This window comes from Falco peregrinus, chromosome 5 (assembly GCF_023634155.1).
Source record: "Falco peregrinus isolate bFalPer1 chromosome 5, bFalPer1.pri, whole genome shotgun sequence".
Lineage (NCBI taxonomy): Eukaryota > Metazoa > Chordata > Aves > Falconiformes > Falconidae > Falco > Falco peregrinus.
This window is the reverse complement of record NC_073725.1, coordinates 91,206,452-91,226,013: the sequence shown is the minus strand read 5'-3', so window position 1 is coordinate 91,226,013 and position 19,562 is coordinate 91,206,452. Positions and strand designations below refer to the sequence as shown.

The following is a 19,562-nucleotide window of genomic DNA, read 5'->3' as shown; positions in this document are numbered from 1 at the left end:
CAGAGGCGGCTGCGGGCGGCCCAATCGCCGGCCAGCGCTGGCTCCAAGGTCTCGCCTTCGCGAGCGGGCTGTGCGCTGAGGTGCTGTGGGTCCCGTTCTGTTACGTTCCCCGACCCGAGTGGGGGGCGGCTGCAGAGTGGTGGTGCGGTAGCCCCCGGGAGCCGGCCCGGCGGTACGGCTGGGCCCGGGAGCACGGCTGGGCGCAGGGCTCCCCGTACAGGCGTTGCCGGCCGCCCGGCGCTGGGGCTGTGCAGCCGGAGAGGCCCTCGGGGCGCGCCCCGGGGCTGCGCAGTGAGTCCGCGGCGCAGGAGGCCCCGCGGGTGTCGTGGGGTGGCCCCCCATCCCCGCGCCTCTGGGGACCGGGGTAGCTGAGCTGAAGGGCTTCTTCCAGAAGCCAATATAGGATTTCAGGGTGAGAGAGCGAGTTGCTGTAAGGGGCAGGTGCTCTCGGTGGCTGGAAGAGGCGGAGTGTAAAGGTGAGTGCAGGAATGCTGCTGCTAAAACAGCGTTAGTAAAAGCACCTGATCTTTCTTTTTCCCCCAGGCTTGGGCTGGGGTGGGATGACAAAGGTTTGCCCTATAGCAATATGCAGTTTATTGGCAGTGTTTTAATGTGATCTGAAGTGGGACATTATAGAAAACAAATGAAAGTTGTTTGCAACCTGTTTCACAAAGAAATTCTGAATGCGTGGCTGTCATGATTTAAGTGCTTCTTACAGAATACTGGCAAGTGTTCAGTTTTAAAAGAACTTGCAAAGTAGGGGAATGAGTTCATGTTCTTCTTTATTCCCTTATGATGAACCAAGTTGTTTCTGTAAGAGCAGAAAAGGGAATCCAACCCTGCTTACGTTCTCCCTGGGAGTTGCTAAGAGCAAAGGAAGAGCCGTGGTAAGATTTGGCTTGCCTGGCATCCTCATGCCAATAGCAAGCAACACTAATACTTTAAATTTCTGTCTGTGACTTAAACTTTTTGCTGAACCCTATCAATTAATGGTTACCCACGTCTAAAGGCGCAGTTTTAGTCACCGTCTTTAAGTATATATGTATACAATAATGTAGTATCATTGTTCGCTGTCATTCAGCCCCACAAAACTTACTATCAGTGATACTTTGTAGTCTTGAGTTCTGTTACTGAAGATGAGCCTGTAGGTGCACATGTAAATGAAAATTTCAGGTTTCAGTCATTTCCTTTTCCTCCAGTTAGTAACTCTTGGAGGGCAATCTAACACAATTTGTGCACTTTAAAGACTTCTAGAGTTGTTCCTGTCACTCATATTTTTAGTTATAAAGTAATATTTCTTTGTGGAAATCTTTCAGATCTTGACTTCCTGTTCTTGTAACAAACTGCAAGAAGGAACACATTGGATTGCGAAAGTACTTTGCTTTAATTATAAAGCTGATGTAAAAATCCTTTGTTGCGGCAAAGCTACTTCATTTTTTTTGCTTCGCTTACTGTACTTGGTTGATTTCTATAGAGCCTCAGGCTTTCTAAAAGGCAGGTTTTTATCTTGACAAGTGAGGCAATGAAACTATAACATATATTGAGTGTTGGGCAAAACCAGTTGCATTCTCTTTAACTGTTTGCCCCCCTTTTTTTTTTTTAATCTGTATGATTCAATAATATTGTCTGAACCTCATTTAGTATCCCGTGATGTCTGATGGTCATTTAATATGTCCATCCAGGTAGACAAATATTGATGTGTTTTATTGTAAGCGTAAGTGTGATGAGAGCAAAACTGTAGGGATTCAGACTACTCAATTTCCAGTTATCCTACTGGCTAGCTGCAGAGTTTTACAGCACCTTTCCCTTTCCTGGGAGAGGGGGAAAGTTCTCATCCTTTAGGTGGCTATTCTCCCGTAACTCACATAATATTAGTTTAGTTGTTCATAACTGCTTAAACATGTTACTAACATAGACTTTTTAATTTATTAGGTAGCTTGAAAATAAACCTGAATGCATTGAGGTAAATATCATGCAAAGAATGGAAAATAAATGCAACTTCAGAGAACAACAGACTGGAGATCACAGGAGGAAGAAAACAAAAGCATCAGCGGCCACTGTAACGTGCCTTAAGGCACTCGGAGGTGCGTTTGAGAAGGCAGTAGTAGGGCAAATGGTCAGAAAGGAGGTATCTCCACCAGTGAAGTTCAGGCTGACAGCCCACAGCGTGGAAGAGAGTTTTGTGGTTGCAACTTGGGAAGCATCCACGTCATTCCAAAACTTGAAGGTGGCCAGCAATTGCAACTGTGTTTGGACAGACAGGAAACAGAGGAAGGTGAAAGAACCTGCAGCTGTCCAGTTGTTGTCCAGAATGACTCTGGGGGACACCCTGTGACTTGCCAAAGCGCAGTTGCTGAGAAGCCTCTCCAAGCCTGCGTTTGTGGATGAACCCAAAAAAAAAAAGGGCGGGGGCAGTAAGTATGTCTTTTTTGAATGCATGTGTTGAAATATATGTGGGATCTTAATGGTTAAAATCCTTTTGACAAAATTTAAATTAAGAGGATGAAATGGTTTTAGTCTGTTTCGTACTTTAGGAGTTTCCTGGTTTTGTAAAGTCTAGTCTAGTAATGTACTCTTACAGGGAAGAGGAGGGGGAAAAAAAGCATTAGATCATTCTTTAGATTGGGGAACTATTACAATTGAAATGACTGGATATTTTCCACTTCCCTAATCTATAAAGAATTAAACACTTAAAGTTGTTATAAAATACTAGTTGTTAATTTTGAGGGACTCTTGATTGTTATTTCTTTAATGTGATGTCACTTTTTTTTTTCATAGTAACTGGGTTGATTATAGCTTATTTAGTCACCCTATTCCACTTGCACAACTGAATAATAATTTCAAAACAGTGGAGGAAGACAACTTTTACTTTTGTTAAGGGTTTTGTAACACAAAAGAAATACTACATCCTCTTCAACACAGGGAGATTGATTACAGCTGAAGGTAAGTCCCATGATGGCTGCATTTGCCTTTTCCTAATGTGATTTTTTTAAAAAAAAATATATACACATTTCATTCATAAATCTCAAATTATTAGTAAGAACAAACCACAGAGAAATAAGGATATTCAGCTGCAACATAATAAAAATCTTAATTGTGGGCACATAAGTAATACTTGAATGGTGGCCCATCCCAAAACAACTTCTGGTTAGGGAAGTCTGTGTGAATGACTTGGGACTAACGCAGAAGTGCACTCTTCCCTTTCCTCCTCCACTGCTGCCTTCCCATCCAAACAAAATTTAAGGATGGAATCAAATATTTGGCTAACTTTGTGGATGGCTCCAGGTCAAGTAAGAGTCCTTTGTCACACTGTTACTGAGTGCATAAAGGAATATTAGTTTTGAGGTTATTCTGCTTTTCAACCCTTGAGAATTAATTCCTTTTGGTTGCTGAAATCTGAGGAGAAAGATGAGTTTAGTGAAATTGTTGGTTTTATTTGAAACATTGTATCCAAATTAATAGAAAGTTGATCTGGGTTGGCCGAGGAAAAAAAACATGCTTTTACTTTGGCTTTTGATCGGAGGGTGAGTTTGTTGTTGTTAACTAATTCCTTGCATCTTGGCTAGGTCACATTCTTGGTATTTGTTGTATGCAGTATTTGGGTTAGGACAACCAGTTACAGTAAGTAGCCAGATAATTACCCAGCTTCTGTTAGATAGTTTTTACCTCAGTGTCATTGCTCAGAAATAAGAGAATGAGAATGTCGGGTTTGAAATTATCTGTACTGTGTCAGAGGTAGAGATCCAGCTTATTTTGTCAAATAGACTGCATAGTTATTTTGGAAAAATCCTAGAGCAGATACTGTAGGAGTAACGTAGGTTATTTTATACTACCCTCTTGAGGCTGATGTCGTATTTGCAAAGGAGAAAATACTGCACGTATTTATAGGTTCAAAGTTCCTTCTTTCTAGACCACCAGGAAATGCTGGGGATTTTTGTGTTGTTTGTTTTTTTTTTAAAAAAAACAACCTTAGAATGTTCTGCTGAGTAAGCTGGATAAGCAACACAGCATAATAGCTGTGCCTTTTTTTATTCTGTAAACTAGCTTAGCCATATATTTTCTTTTCAGTGAGTAGACTATCTGACACAGTCTTGTCAGAATGTTAGAAACAGTGCTTCTTATTTTAATAAAGGATTTATGCAGTATCTCTGGCTGGCGGTTTCCTTCCTGGACTGTTGGGCAGTCTGTTTCTATGGAATATGCTTGGAAAACATAAAATATAAAAAACACAAGCAGTAGCTCTGCTGTGGAAGTGATAATTGGAGTCAAGACTAATAAATACGACTTCAGTGCTCTTTCTGATTCTTCCCCTTCATTAACACTTCTGCAGGTTTCACAAAGTATGTGTCCACACCCTTACCCTGGGCTAGTCTCTCAAGTGTTGTTTACCCCTTTTTAATACTTTTCCCCTTCACTTCTAACTCTCCTTTGCCTTCTGGTGGATTATAGCATAAGATGGTGCTAGCAGCATGAAGGGGATCGCTTCATTTAGGAGATTAATTCTGGGGCAGAAAAAGAGAATGTCTAATAATTGCAGCTGTATTTACGTTTATTGCATTAGTCTGTTGAGAAGACTTTGTAGAATGTCATCAGGAGGAAATTCTAGAAGACATTCATGGATTACCAGATGTCTGTATGGGCTGAGGTACAGAAAAGAACATGTACTATATTGGAGCATACTGGTTTATGCATTTGAAGGCATGAAAAATTACCTTGTACCTCTGATGTATGCACCATTACGAATATGGTTCTGAATCCAAGCAAGTGAACTAGGAAACGTTTTTATAAGCTGGAAGCAATATTAGATGGTTTCCTTTATAAGGTCTGCATTAACAAATCCTTTGGCAATTAGACTAATTTGGCAACTGAAAGCTGAGTCCTTGTCCATCTAGTTTCCATAGTTTATTACACGAACTATTTAGTTCGAGCTACTCTTGAACAAATAAACAAAAAACAACCCCACAAGTAACTGCAGTTTCAGCATAAGCTTTATTCTCTATTGCAGATGTATATTGAAGTGTAAGAAGAGGTTTCCACCAGTTTTAGAAAGCATTCATATAGCATTCAAACATAGTTTAGAATAATCACTATATTTACTAAGGAAAAAGAGATAAAATAAGAAAATAAGCCTACAGGTCAGCCTGTGGTTAACCCTGCCCTTTATTATTTTGGGCTCTGGATCTTGTATTCTTCCTTTAAAAGATAATCTGTTCCAATGTCTGTCAGGTCAAGCTGCTCACGTTTACATCCTCCTTTCTTCTTTAGAGTTGTGAAATCAGTAATTAATTTCATACTAAAGTAAAACTTAAAAGAAATCAGGCCATCTAGTTCTTTGTCCTTCATCTTGCCTCAGTTTTTCATCTTTTCTATAAAGGCAAAAGATAAAGATTATTTTGATATGCTATTTGACAGTCTTAATATTTCTCTGAAAACCCTGTTTTGATCATCTGTCTAAAAGTTCTACAAGTGCTCAGCTGAAGGCAGAAGATAAGGTGGCTTTCATAGTTACATTCTAGAAGGGCACATATGTATAAGACTGTCTTGCTTGTATAATGGCCATGGAAGTAGTCCTTCAGAAGGAATTCAGAGGAAAATGGAGAGGGGAGCTTGGGGGAAGTCCTAGGAACCTGAAAAGCAGGGTGAAAGCAGAAGCATGATTTGTAGTTGGAATGAGTCATGCAGATATCAAGACTGACATAAACATTAAAACGGAAGATTCATAATGATCAGATTAACATGGGTAAGTGCAAATAAGGTATGACAGGCTGTAAAGGTACAAACCAGACTGCTTATGGCATTGGTGTTTTTGTTTGGTGGTGCTAGTGATTTGGTTTTTGTTTTTTAAAAAGCTCTGCTTTTATGACTTGGCAGTACCTTTAGCATTCTCTTCAAGCTTGTCCCCTAGCATCTTCTCCAGGGCTTGTCCATATTTTTTATAATCTTCTTCTGTTGTCTTGACACCAATTTCAAAGGGAACATTAAACTATAAAAACATTAAAAGACAGAGTTTAACAGACAAGTTCTGGACAAGGACACTGCAAGTTAATTTTATTCATGGGAATGATGATAAGCAGAAGGTATAAAAAGGTATTCCATCTATTCACTTACTAGTGTTGAGACATGTAATGAGAATTTCAAAAACAGAGTGTATGGCAAGCTGCACAACACACTGGAGGAAAGAAAACAAGAAACTCACATTATTATATGTTAGTTCTGGAATGTAATGAATCCTAAATAGGAGATTGTGATCTGACTTACTGCAGCTGATTTTACATTATTTCATATAATCAGTGCTGGCAGTTTTCATGTGCCCTTTCCTACTTGCATTTCAAGTTCAAAATTATTGTAGTTTTAGTTTGTACTGCCTCCTGTGACAGAAACTGTGGTATGCAATCCTACCACTTAAACTTGCATGTTTAAGAGCAGTAAGAAAAAATACAGACCTTAATTTCAATACTGTTACTCTCATCTTCTGCCCCTGCTTCATCTGTACCCCAAAAGGCTTCTGTACCTTGATGATGTAGTTGTGCTGGGTTTTTTCTCAGGTCATATTGTTGCTAGAAAGCAAGCAAAATAATATCTATATATTCTTTCCATAATCAAACTAGTCAGTTTCTTGGGAAGTTAGAACTCTTAATTAACACAGATGCATCAAATTAGCTGAAGGCACCATACACTTATGTATGTATGTATGATATGTAGGTCTATAATAATTTTATTACCACTGCTGCATTAACTTTAATAGGAATTTGGTTTAAGGGTTCATTAAAGAACAAGCACCTTACAGTTAATTTCCAAAGAAGATGCCAACAAAGTATTTAAAACAATGTTTTCTCTTCAATTGTTCTTTTTTTTCAGATTATTAATTCTTAGTGAATGAGATTACATGCATCTTTTCATAGCATGAATACAATGCTAATGGTTTGTTACAGAAGTTCTCTGGAATACCTCCTTCCTCTTCCAGAAAATAAATCTTCTAAAAGCTTTTCTGAATGCTGTAAAGAATATTGGTTTTAAGGACTTATGGAGGAAGACAATCTTGGTAAAGTATTTTTATGGGGTTTTTTTACCTGTATTTTTTTTTTATATTCAGGGCTTAAAAAACTAGAGCCAGTCAGAGTAGTTTCTGTCCAGAGAGCGATGTAAAGGATAATTCCCAGGAGAGTACCTCTGAGAAACAAGATTATCTTCCTGAGGCAGGGTGTCAAATCTAAAAACGTAAGTTGAAAAATCAAACATATTTTATAATCTATTTAATTGAATCCAGATCCAGTGAAAATCTGCAGTGACCGTGCCTAAAAAGGCGTTTCAGTGGTGAGCACAATTCCCAATTGGTTCAAAACGTCACAGCCAATGAGGGCGTTGACTCCAATTGGTAATTGCATAACAGTTATATAAATTCATGCAGTATGCCCGTCTACCACTACACGTACTCTTCGCTGGCTACGTTGTACTGTTGCGGTTCTTCCAACTCCTCCTACTCCACTCAATACTGCTTGTAGGGGCCAGTGGCTAGGCCACTGGTCACTTGTGACGATGGTGATGTCAGCTCCTGTGTCCAGTAAGTCTTGCATCTGCTGTTGTTTGTACACGAAGGTGAACATCACGTTAGTGACGGGTCGATGATTCATTGGCATGGTTAACAAGGCAAGTCCTCCAGTGGAGCCAAATCCTGCTGCTCCGCGATTTTGGGTGGTTTTTGTTGTCATCTGATTGGTCAGCTGCGGAATGGGGACTAGCTGAGCAATTCAGCTTCCTTTTGGAATATAGATTGGAGGAAAGTTCATTTGTGCAATGATAAAAATTTCTCCAGTATAGTCACAGTCAATAACTCCAGGCAGTATAAAAAGCCCTTTTATGCTGCTAGATGATCGCCCTAACAATAAGGCTCCATATGGTTGTCCATTAATAATTATAGGTCCCACCACACTTGTAGCGATCTTCTGAGGGCGGTCGTCTGTTAGGGTGATACTACCGCTGTTGCCAGATCCAGCCCGAGGCTCCCTCTGGTGGCTGGTCGAAGCTGGGCAGCGGCGGTGGCGGCTGGCCGGTAGATGGCGCCATCTGATGCTGGTCGGTCGGTGCTCTGATGGTAACTGGAGCCGCGATTGGGGTCGGCGCGCTGCGACTCCTCGCGCTCGTCTTCCCGTTTCCCGAGTTTCTGCAGGCTTCGGTGCTATGATTGTTCATGTGACAATTTTGGCACCACACCTGTCGCCGCATGTGTCCTGATCGCCCGCAGCGGAAACATTTATAGTCTCGACGACTAGTAGATTTCGCTCTTGGAGCTTCGGGAGGCTTCAGGGGGGCTAGGGCTGCAAAGGCTTGATCCTGCGCCTGCAGTAAGTTTTTCCCTAGTTCTTTGATTGATTCTACCAACGTTGCTTGTTGTCCTACTGGCACCCTACTCATTCGTTCTAACATTGATTCTATGGTTGCATCTAGGGGTAGAGTAACAAGAATTCCTTTAGTAAAACTGTTACAGTTTTCTAACACACACTGTCTTAACAAAGGGCCTTTCATAAAATCTGCAACATCTGCAAGACTGATAGCATCTATCAATCTATTGACAAAAGAGGCAAATGACTCCTCTCTCCCTTGTCTAATTGACAGGTATGAGGGACTGGGTGGTGTCGTTTGAACTTTTTGTAGAGCCTTGCAAGCCAAACGCATGGATTCTAACAGGACATCAGGACCTGCCTGCATCTGCGTTTCAACAGAGGCGAACGGCCCTGTCCCCATTAATTGTTCTACAGTTACACCTAGTAGCCGATCGTTTTGGTTTTGGGGAATATGTGCAGAAACTTCACAGAGTCTTTGCCAATGAGTTTGCCACAATAATTGTTGTGACTGTTTTAATATTAACCGCATTAAATTTTTTATGTCCTCAGGACATAAGATTCCGCTTCCCCAGATATAATTTAACATTTGTCTTACTGGTTCACTGTGCACTCCAGACTCATTTATGGTACTACGTAACTGGTTAAAATTTTCCAATCTAGTGTCTCATGTACTCCGAGCATTCCTCCTGTATTATCTACTTGATACACAACCGGAAAAGCTTGAGGCTCGGGGGAGCCGAGCTGTTCTACAGTTTCAAAGTCTCTTTGCATAATTGCTTCTCGCGTTACACTATTCCAGTCAATTCGTGTGACGCATGGCTGTATAACCCTTTTGTTTTTAAAAATCGGTGTGTCTCACTCTGCATTATATTCAGCCTCGCCAGCTTCATCTTCCTCACAAGAGGCCACCTCCGTTTCAACCGGCGGCGCAGACAGTTTTGCCATCAGCGGATCGGGGGGTGGACAAGAGGGCCGCTGTGTCACTGGGACAGGAATCCCACTAGCTGGAGGTGAGAAATAATTGCCCCCTATGGTGAGGCGACCGGCATTAGCATCAGGCTGTTCAAGCCGGTCAGAGGCTGCAGCAGCAAGGTGATTTTCAGCCTTATATTTTTTCATACAATTAATTACATCTCTCCATGGTTTCATCAATTTTTTAGCTGTTTTATCATCATCAATTACTAAGTCCCACAAGCAATCACCAAATGTATGCCACTCCTCTACTTCAAACATAGCTTCTGGGTCTTTAAAAAAACCTTTTGTTTTCCCCATGGCAATTAATCCGGCCAGATCTTTTAGAGGGCCTACTCCCCGCTTTTCTAAAAAGTGCTTTAAGAATTCGAAAGCTGCCTCTCTATCCATTGCGCTAGCGACTGTGACCTTCTTTCTTATCCGGTCCAATGCAGCCTTGTCTTGGGTAGCTTTTCCTTGGATGGCGAGCCCCCTCCTCTCTCGGGCTCAAGCACAGATCAGAAGCCTGCGACAGCATACGTCGATCTTTTGCTCCGTGGTCGCTGCTACCAGTGCTTCTCCGAGCTCGCTGTCCGGTGGAGAAGGATGGGGGTCCCTGTTCGGGTGCCACTTGCGACAGGCGAGGGAAACAAGCAGTCGACTCAATATGAGTGATAAAGCAAGCTTCCACTTTATTGTGGCACAATCAGACTTTTATATTGCTACAACTAATTATACATATTTGGCACTTATTCATTGGCTAAATTCTAAAGGTTACATTACCATACTCCTCCTCTTTGCAGTTTTGCTTGCATAACTTCAGGGTTCTTCCTTGTTCTTCACCAACTACTTCCTCAAAATTGTTTACTTCATACTGTCAAGGCCAGCGAGACCTTTAGTTTCTTCCTTATCAGCATAACTCGGAATTTTCCACTGCGGCCTGCTTGGCCTGCTCATGTCAAGGCTCACTGATGTAAAGACCAAACATTTTAGACTCACATAACCTTTCCATGGAGCCATGACCACCTTCCTGCAACCATTCTCCAACAAAAATCTTTCTCCTGATTTGAATTTCTAAAGATAGATGTATAAAGGAAACATGATTTTTATATGCCAAAGGTAAAAATATCCTGTCAAAAAGAGATTATAGCTTACAGTGTCTTCTTCTATAACGAAGATATAGTAACTGAAGCAGACAGCTTAGTGGAGAGGAATTGCACAGGAAAACCATCAAAAGCTGAAACTTCTCTGAAACTTTACCTGGTTATTTTTGTGGCTTCACTAAACAGTTGCTTTCCAAAGCACTTTATAAATATATATATTTCTATCTCTATATAGTGGAGTATTTGTTCTGTGCTACAGTATTCCTGGAAATGCAATCTGATATGTATTTAAATTCCTTGGAAACTTGGCCTGCTTGCAAGATAACAAAATCAACAAAAAAAGTGAAAAGAATGCATAGATCTGTTGCTGTGCTTCTTTTACATATAATGAAATTGTGTAGGGAACAAAGTGAGAATTTCCTTTTTTTCCTGTGGCATTAACATTGTTCCTTTTATACATGTTACAGCTATTAATTAATCTTTTTTTCCCCCAAAAAAAGGAAAAGCCCCAAACCCTTTTTATTATCTGAGGTGATGTAAGAGAAATGGAGAAGTTGAGCTGTATTCCTAACTGGCAGCAACAGCCATGTTTCTCATTTTTGCCTTTAAGTGCATTCTCTCTTTGGTCTTCTCTCCAAGGTTGTTTGATTATCAGATTTTGTTGTTATTTGCTGGAAGACTGACACTGAAAATGATACCTGAGAAACTTTGCTTCCGTTACTTTAAAAATGGAACATTAGCAAATTTTAAAAATCACTTCAGTTAAGATTAGTAGCAATAGCTGAGGGGCTAGAAAAATCTCAATAAGATAAATAGGGAATTATTTTTTTTTAACCTGAGAAAGAGTAGGAGGAAAGAAAGAATATATGATGAAGGATGACAAATTTGTAACTTCTGTTGCTTGTATTCTAATTTGACTTAAATGACATGGCTAACTTGTAGGATCCATTTTGCACTGGAGCCCCACAAACTTCCAGCAGTAGGGTGGAGAAGGGTGTGGGGAATGTGCAAATGTGCAAAGATGAGGAGAAATTTAGTTAAATCAGAATTGCTGTTGGAGAAACTTACGTTGAGTATATTCTTTTTCTCTCTCTCTTTCCCCAAATACAAGAAGGAGGGGATTACAGATCCAAAAACATGAAGCCTATTCTCAAAAACTTTCACCTAATGATTATATTTGCAATGAACACATTGTGTTACCTTTAAATAATTTTTAATCAGTTGTAATTGTTTGGGATACGTTGATCATTACTTGAAACCATTTTAAAACATTTAATCTTAAGTATGAAGGAATAACAGGCTGAACAGAGCCTTGCTGCTAAGTAGATTTGAATTCTTAAGTATTTAAACTTGTAAAATCTAAGGATAAATTTTAACATTGTGAATTGTGGAACCTAATACCCCCAAAGGCAAAAAACCTTCCTTGTGTACTAAGGAGCTAGTGCCCTTTTTCCTTAGAATGAAGCGTGGTAAAAGCTAACTAAGAATGAGGTTTCATTTTTGAGCCTTTTTATTGGAGCTAATATGTGTGATTTCAAGCTTGTATGGTTTCCACAGCAGTTAAATGCCACCCAAAACACTCCTAGGTGACCAGGTACTCAGTATCAAAGAACAAGTGGGCATGGTAGTGGGAATGAAAGCCTGCCTGTTCAGTTTAGCCATTATGATTATGATCTTAGTAGAAATGGAAAACAGCTTGAAAGAAAATAGTGCTTTGCTGTATAATTTGAAATGTTTGAATATAGTGCTAATTTCTAGATGAGTTGATTAATTCTTTTGGGGGGGGGCAGGTAGTAAGGCTACAGTGCACTTAATAACAGGAACGTTGCATGCTTCTGTTAGTATCTAGAAAAATAATTCATTTATGTGTTTCTGTGAGAGCAGCTAGGATATTATTTGGTTAGGATAGATAACTATCATAAAACAAGGTTTTATTTATCTAAAAAAGAGGGTATATTATCTTGACTACGCCAAAACAAAGAGCATGCCTAGGATCCACTACCTTGGAGGGGAAGGCTGTGAATTGTTCATTTGTGTTGCTTCAGTGCAATTGAAGAATAAAGGGAAAAATATGACCTTTGAGTTAAGTACTTTCCCTCTTGTAGGAGAGTAAGAGTGCTTCAGCTTTTAGCTAAAGGCATACTGAAGTGTGGTTTGTTCAAGCCTGATATACTTGCCTGAAATGCAATGACAAATCAGTTTAACTGAAGGCAAAACTTTGTTCTTTTTTACACTATATACAGTCTTAGTCTCTAGTGGACTAGTACTTTCCCAGCTAGTGTAAAGCTAATACCATGGATGGGAGGGCAACATGACTGTGGCTTGACTGAGGGTAGACTGTAGACAGCCTCAACACAGCCCCTGTGAAAAGATTACATACAGCACACCAGGCTTTAACCAATAGGACTTTATTCTGTTGGTATCTCAACAAAAAATAAACCTGAGGTACAGTACAGAAGTGTGGCTAGAAAAAAAATATCTTCAAATTATGGTTTGATTTATTGATGTTGGTTAAATAACCCAAGTTTGAAATTATTGCAAAGCAAAAGACATATGCATTCCACTACTCCTTTTCACTTTCAGGAAAGCACAGAGACTTTCACCCATCCAAGCATGTTATTTTCAGGAAGACCTAAGCACTAATTCCCCACTACCAGGAGGGCTAGCTAACATACTATCACCTAATGCTTAAAACTCCACCAGCCCTTTCCCCTCACTTGAAACAAAGTTTTGGCCTTTGAAGGGACAGAGCATTTGTCCTCTTGCACAAAGGACTTTACAACCTTGCCCCTCTGAGTGTTCCACTTGTTCCTACTTAAGTGCTTGAAGTCTGACTACAGCATATCCAATTAAATTTGATCCCTAAACCAGAAAAGCAGGGTACAATTTCTACAGCATCAAGGAGTAGTATAAGGCACAGTACTTTGCTATGCTCTTTACCTTAAATTTAAGGGAATGTCAATTAAGGCTGATTATCAACATATTGTAGCCTCCCAGTAATAGTTCTAGAGTGCTCATAAAATTGGGTAATTGTTTCCCACGTTCATGTCCAGTTTAGATAAAATCAGTTCTCATCCGGTTCAAGAAACATTGCAAATCTGGTATAGTGATCACTTGTTGCAGCTGGAACATTCACTCATGCATCACTGCTCATTCTGCTGCCCCTCTGTGATGGCAGACACCCCTCCTTGGCCCTTGTTGACATCGCTGATACATGCCCACAATCCATCTACTGATTCCTTCCATAGCGTGACCTCAAAAACAGACCAGGAAGAAGTTTCAGCTTTAATACATTCCATTTCCCATTTCCTCACAACTATCACATCACTGGTTTGGTGACAGTCTACAGCTACAGAAAGTGTTTAAGTGTTGTTCTAAGTATCAAGTTATTTGTTGCTGTATACTGAATAATCATCCAGTAGTAAAGGGAGAGTATGTGAATTCTGCTGTTAGTACCCCAAAAAATAAAAGTTAAGCCTGCGTTTCTAAACTCCAGTAAGGATTAAGAATGCAATGCAAGTAGGTTTGCCAAAGGTTAGGGTCCTTCTGATCAGTCAAAAGCAAAAGCCTCAGCATTGCAGCAAAGGAGAATCTGCAACAGTCTTAAACAAAAGTGACAATAGCCTGTCTCATCTCAGTCATTCTGAAAATACGGCATGCAGGAATAAAAGCCAAGGCAGCAATACTCACTTTATTGTCTCCTCCAGACACTGCAAGAATATTTGCAGTAATGGACCAACTCACATGCCAGACAACATCATTGAACTTGTGCAGCAGCTTTGGTGACCATGAATTTCCAGAGGCATCATCACATGTCCAGATGAACACTCTGCCATCCTAACAAAAGCAAGCAGAGCTGGTTGGACCACTAGTTACAACACAGAAAAAACAACCTTGATTGGACTTGGAGTTACACTTCCAAATCCTTCCAAATCCCAGCTCTGATATGAACCCTAGATGTGTTTGCATGGATTTTTGCTCAATACAGCAAAAGGCCTGCTTTCTTACTACAGCTAAAAGCAAGTCAGGAGTACAATGCTCCGATAAGAAAAACTATTTTTACAAAAGATGACTTGCAAATACCAGAGAAGAGCTCCCAAAATACATATATATGTATATGTATACATATATATCCAGCCACATGACAGCAAGTTGGCAGCTTACTGAGTAGTCTTCTTGATATATAAAATAAAAAGCATTTACAGGACAACACTACAGACAATATGAAGATTGAGGACATCAGAGCTGATTAAGAATTCCAGTTATTAGAAAACAGTATTTTTAGCTGGAAGTTCAGTGAATCTGAGCCAGAGCCATTAAAATATGATTTTGATTTGAAGGTCTTCCTCATAGCAAGGCCACTCTGCTCATGATTTTCAAAATAAAAGATAAGTCTTTGGTACAGAGCTCCCCCACCCCCAGTCTCTGTCCAGAAATGCTTCTATTGGGCTTCTGAGTTTGGGAGGAACAGGAATCAAAAGCTGTTATGCACACACCCAGATACACCAAAGGACTGACAAGATCACCTGTTACCACAGTTCTGTCCTTACTATTCCTTTCCTAGAGAAAAGGGGAAGTAAACGGAAGCGAGGGTGTTGAGAGCCTGCCTCCTTGTCACTCCAACAGAAACCTCACCTGCGAGCAGCTAGCAATGGTACTTGTTGGCAAGCCTATTGATGGAGCCCAGGCTACATCTCGAACCCAGTCACTATGAGCTTCCAGCTTCTGCTCTTCTTTCCACTGACCATCTTCTTCCCTGAAAACACATTTATACAGTCAGAAGGGTGGCAGCAGCCAGCAGTCATATCTCTCACCTCCTGTTGTGGATTTTTTTTTTAGACTCCTTGTTTATCCAGGTAATACAAAGCACAAGTGATCCCCACTCTTCTCCAAAAAGCAGAGTGGCTTAAACTGACAAAATCCCTTCCAAGGGGCAGAAAGCAGCATAGGGAGAGAATCTAACCTTCAGTTACTGTACAGAAATCTGCTATTGTCGAAGTGACAGTGGTAATCAAATACAATTAGAAAGCCCTTTCCCAAGATAAGATGAAGCAGGGCTGACAGAAATTGCTATAGCCATGTGAGAGACTGTATATCACTAAGTTGTTTCCATTTTTAAAGAACTTCTCTATAACGGTAGTTCAAAGATTAAAGAATAGAAATGCTGAAAATATTACTTGAGATACTGACAGGGACGTTCAAAGATATAAAGCATATCAGGTTGTACAAATTTTTAAGTCTAGCAGTAGTGCACTTACTTCCAGATCTTGACAAGGTTGTCGCAGCCACCAGATGCAAATCTTTTTATATAGTTTGGTTTTTGACCAGATGGTTGTTCTATAAGGCTTCCTGGTACAACAGCAGGAGCCCAGCTAACTGCATTACATCCAATCTATTTAATGAAAAAATATCATTATTAAAAGTTGCTTACTTTAAATAAGTAAATAAAAGCTGCTGAGGGGCAAATGACACTTTGCATACTCTCTGCTGGGGGCAGGGGGAATAAGCCCAACCTAGGAAAATCTTGCACAATGCTGGGTGGGTATCAGATGAATAAGAAACCCATATACAGTCTAGTCTCAATAGGGCACTTATTTGGAAAGCCTTAGGTAGCTAAGTAACTGGTTTATGTGCAAATATAATCTCGGATATGTAAACAGTGGAGACAGATACAAACCAAAAAGACATGAAACATGCACAGCTGCTAAGTTTTAAGAATGCAGGAGTAGAATGAACCTTTGGTCTGGCGCCCTATTTCCTTTTATCAAGAGCTACTGCTGTTAGCTTATGAAGTTCTGCTTAAGCAGAAATCCCCGCTATTTTGGGAAAAACACAAGTCCTGCTGTTTTTCCAGCTACAGCTTATTCAGTTAGTTTGTACAGGTGTCGTTAGTACCAAAGCAATTTCCCACCATGTAACTTCCAGCACTGTGTTTAACAATGCTTAATAAAGAGGTATTCTCAGTGCTGTTTAGTAACCTTCACATATGTTGTTTTCTACTTCATTTTAGTGACTACAAAGTATACCTTCCCACTCTGAACTAATTTAAAACAAGTTATTCTTGATTCTGGAAACTGTTTCACATAATTTTGTTGTATTTCAGTATTTATCTAGTCTAAAAGTTCTTTGAAGCATCATAGCTCCAAGAACTCTGTGCTGCTCCAAAGGAACAGACTTACCGTATGTGCATTGCTGATCTTTTTGACTTCCCACTGCCCATCACCTGTGTAGCTCAATAATGAAATGGCCCCATCAGAGCTCCCGCAGGCCAGGATCAATCCATAGTCATGGGGTGCCCAGCAGACAGAATTCACTGTCAGGAGGGAGGACAGGCTCGATTACAACACAACAGCTACCTAAAATTGACTAACCAATTCACTGGCTAATATGAGTGGAATAGTCACTAAAAGCCAGCAGCTCTGAAAGCTCAGAATAAGAATCTTTGCATTCCTGAGTTTCAGCAAAGCCAGTCAATTAACACTGTTAACTGACTGACAGAAAACTGCCTTTATTTTTCACACCCTTTTAGAATGAGAACACCAAAAGATCACTCTTAATGACAGATCAAAATCTTTTACTATCCCCTGCAACAGCAAAGAGTATTGCTGACTCTAGAACAAAAGCTGAATGGCAGGCATAGTATTTAAAGTCTAGATTAGTAACACAACAAAGCTGGAGACTTCTCAGATCTGCATGTAGGAGGCCCAATCATCTGAACAAAACAGTTTCCATTGTAAACCAAAACACAGCATGCAAAAATCCACCTTTTTCCTTTCTTCCTGTGGTGGATCCATAGAGCATTTTCCCCAGGAATTCAGTACCCTACCATCTTGTTTATTTGAAAGCTGATTTATCTGTAAAACAACTCGTACGCAAACATCGTATGAACCAGGACAGAAGGTTATCCAGCAGTATGACCTTACGTAAATGCTCTATTCATGCTGAATAGATTTATTGTCTCTCCACTGATTCATCCCCATCTGTTTGATAGAGGCTTTCTTCCTTAACACTGACAGATTTATTCCAATCCTACCTGAATCCTCTTATATCCCCAGTCTCAATTCCCAGCTCCAGACCCCACCTACCTGAGGAATCATGCCCTGTGTACTCATAGGTCTTCTCCCAGGTACCATTTTCTTCCTTCCAGACAATAACCTTCCTGTCATAGGAACAGGAAGCCAAGATATTTCCATACATTGGATGAGCCCAGGCAACCTGCCACACGGGACCTTCGTGCCTGCAAGAAACAACATTATTTGGAAAAGCTGGGAGAAACCTATTCCCGTTGTGGCTGCTTCACAGCCATGATTTTTGTAAATTGGTCTTCTGCAAGTGATTAATGCAATGATATGAAGAATGAGTAATGCAAAGATGAAAAACACCATACTGGACTGTCTGACAAACCCACTGCCATTGAAAACAGTTCCAGACATTTATCCTTATATTTGAAATTAAGACTGTGAGTTTACTTCTCAAAAATTATAGGTGTCAATTATTTAATAGATGACGAAGTCCCAGTGTTATTCTTTACTGGCTCTCTGTCCCTGCCCTTGCAGCTCTGAAGAGTTCTTTAGCAACAACCAGCCAGAGTAATTACTACATTGGAGGAATTTACCATGCACCTGGTGGTACCAAAGGGCAAAATGACAACATATTAAAAAATTTCCACAGATAAAAATCTTCTGTTTCAACACTTTACCCTCTCAGGTCTGCAATGAGGATTTGCCCTCCATTCCGAACATCAAAGATTTTCACAGATCTGTCTGAAGAACAGGTTGCCAACCGAGTGCCATAGTAATCCATCTGAGCATCGTGCTGCAAGGTGATGGAGAAGCTATGGTCAGCATGCTTTGTTAGCAAATCTTACTACCTTTTAAGAATAGCTAAATTAAATTCACGTTAAAACACCTTAAAAAGGATAGTTCTTAAACAATCCAGACAAGCCACATAAGTAACTTATTTGCCCAACTGCTGTTTTCACTAGCTGTACAAATGTTACACAGAAGGAATCTTGGGAATTTAGAGCAGTAATCCACAACATTTTCAGGTGAGCACAGGAAATTAGCACCACTGACTAAAAGCCTTAACCAGTTTTTGTTTCTTAATACATAAAGTGGGTATAAGAATACGACACTTGAAACTTCATTATCTAACTGGGCTCCGTGCTTCTACAAATTGCTCTGAAATTTTTCCTCCTACCCATACTTACACATCTGCTCCTAGAAAAACCGTTTTGTTTGATGAAGTTATGTACCATTTAGTATACGGGTATATATTGTTTCACAGACACGAGCAGAAAAAAGCCTAAGCATGAACATAGAAGTTTTACACAATTTCCCCTTCCCCGGTAGCCAAGTCTTCCCGTCACACCATGTAAAACAGCACTATGGGAACCTCAGGCAGCATGCCCTGCCTGACATCCCATGCGCATCATTTGGTACGGGTATGTCCGCCCCTCATGAGACAGCGCCGTGAAGTACCTCTGTTTTGTTAAGTTGAAGTCTAAAATTTAAATGGTTAAAACCGGAGGGAGCACAGTAAACAGAGTCGAGTAGGTTTTCTGTTAAAAAGTAGCTGCCCACACACTTACTATCATGTCCTCGTGAGAGGTGTCCACCGTGTTAATTACCGAGACCTGCGGGGGAAGGAGAGTCAGTAACGCGCGCCCCGCGCACCCACGCGTGGCCGGAGGCGGACAGCCCACCCCTGGCCAGCCCCGGGACAGGCACGGCTCCCCGGGGCCCGCAGGCCGCCCCTGCACGGCCCCATCGGGGCACCGGAGGCGGCCGAGAGCCGGGCGTGTTGCACTTTGTGCCGAACCCAGTCGCGCTCGAGCCCCGCACCAAGGACACCGCCGGTTCCCCGCCGCGCTACCCCCACCGCCTCCCACCCCTGCCCCGACGGGCATCGCGGGTACGGGCGGGGCACAAGGAGCCGCCACCGCCCTCCCCCCTGCTACCCGCGGCCGGCCCACGGAGCCTAGGCCAGCTCCCCTCTTCGTCCCCCGGCCCGGGCCTACCATGGCGGCGATGGACCCCGCAGAGCTCCCCGGCAGCGAGCGGCCCGGCCTGGCCTGCGGCCGCGTTCTTCAGACGTGGCACGGCGGTCCGGCACCCACACGGCCCCGCCGCGCCCCGCCCGCCTGCGCGCCAAGGTTCCGGGGGCG

General features: G+C 41.3%; 1 protein-coding gene and 1 long non-coding RNA gene across 3 annotated transcripts; one reads left to right on the top strand and one right to left on the bottom strand.

Annotated features, from left to right (window-relative positions):
• The first annotated feature begins 29 nt into the window (after nucleotides 1-29).
• LOC114012897 (uncharacterized) lies at nucleotides 30-10,102 on the top strand. Of its 2 annotated transcripts, XR_008747302.1 has the most exons (6): nucleotides 30-476; nucleotides 1,937-2,414; nucleotides 2,779-2,943; nucleotides 6,859-7,042; nucleotides 9,218-9,352; nucleotides 9,749-10,102. It is a non-coding gene; the product is annotated as an uncharacterized LOC114012897 (long non-coding RNA). The 2 variants fall into 2 exon arrangements; XR_003555633.2 differs by lacking the exon at nucleotides 9,749-10,102 and having other exon boundaries at nucleotides 34-476; nucleotides 9,218-9,424.
• Nucleotides 10,103-12,788: 2,686 nt separating this feature from the next.
• On the bottom strand, nucleotides 12,789-19,554 carry SEC13 (SEC13 homolog, nuclear pore and COPII coat complex component). Its single transcript, XM_055804551.1, has 9 exons — nucleotides 19,416-19,554; nucleotides 18,987-19,031; nucleotides 18,096-18,211; nucleotides 17,482-17,633; nucleotides 16,576-16,709; nucleotides 15,655-15,788; nucleotides 15,032-15,152; nucleotides 14,087-14,233; nucleotides 12,789-13,650 (listed from the first exon to the last, which is right to left on the bottom strand). The coding sequence occupies exons 1-9, from the start codon at nucleotides 19,416-19,418 to the stop codon at nucleotides 13,540-13,542; spliced, it is 963 nt and encodes a 320-aa protein (XP_055660526.1). The 5' UTR covers nucleotides 19,419-19,554; the 3' UTR covers nucleotides 12,789-13,539.
• Between the last annotated feature and the right edge of the window lie 8 nt (nucleotides 19,555-19,562).

Bases quoted from the DNA above. Each gene is read 5' to 3' on its own strand.
- SEC13 (XM_055804551.1), bottom strand. The intron at 18,212-18,986 runs GTAAGTGTGTGG...ATCACCTTGCAG, and splicing joins CCTCTCACGAGGACATGATA to CACGATGCTCAGATGGATTA. The intron at 13,651-14,086 runs GTGAGTATTGCT...TCTGTTTTTGAG, and splicing joins TGTCTGGAGGAGACAATAAA to GTCACGCTATGGAAGGAATC.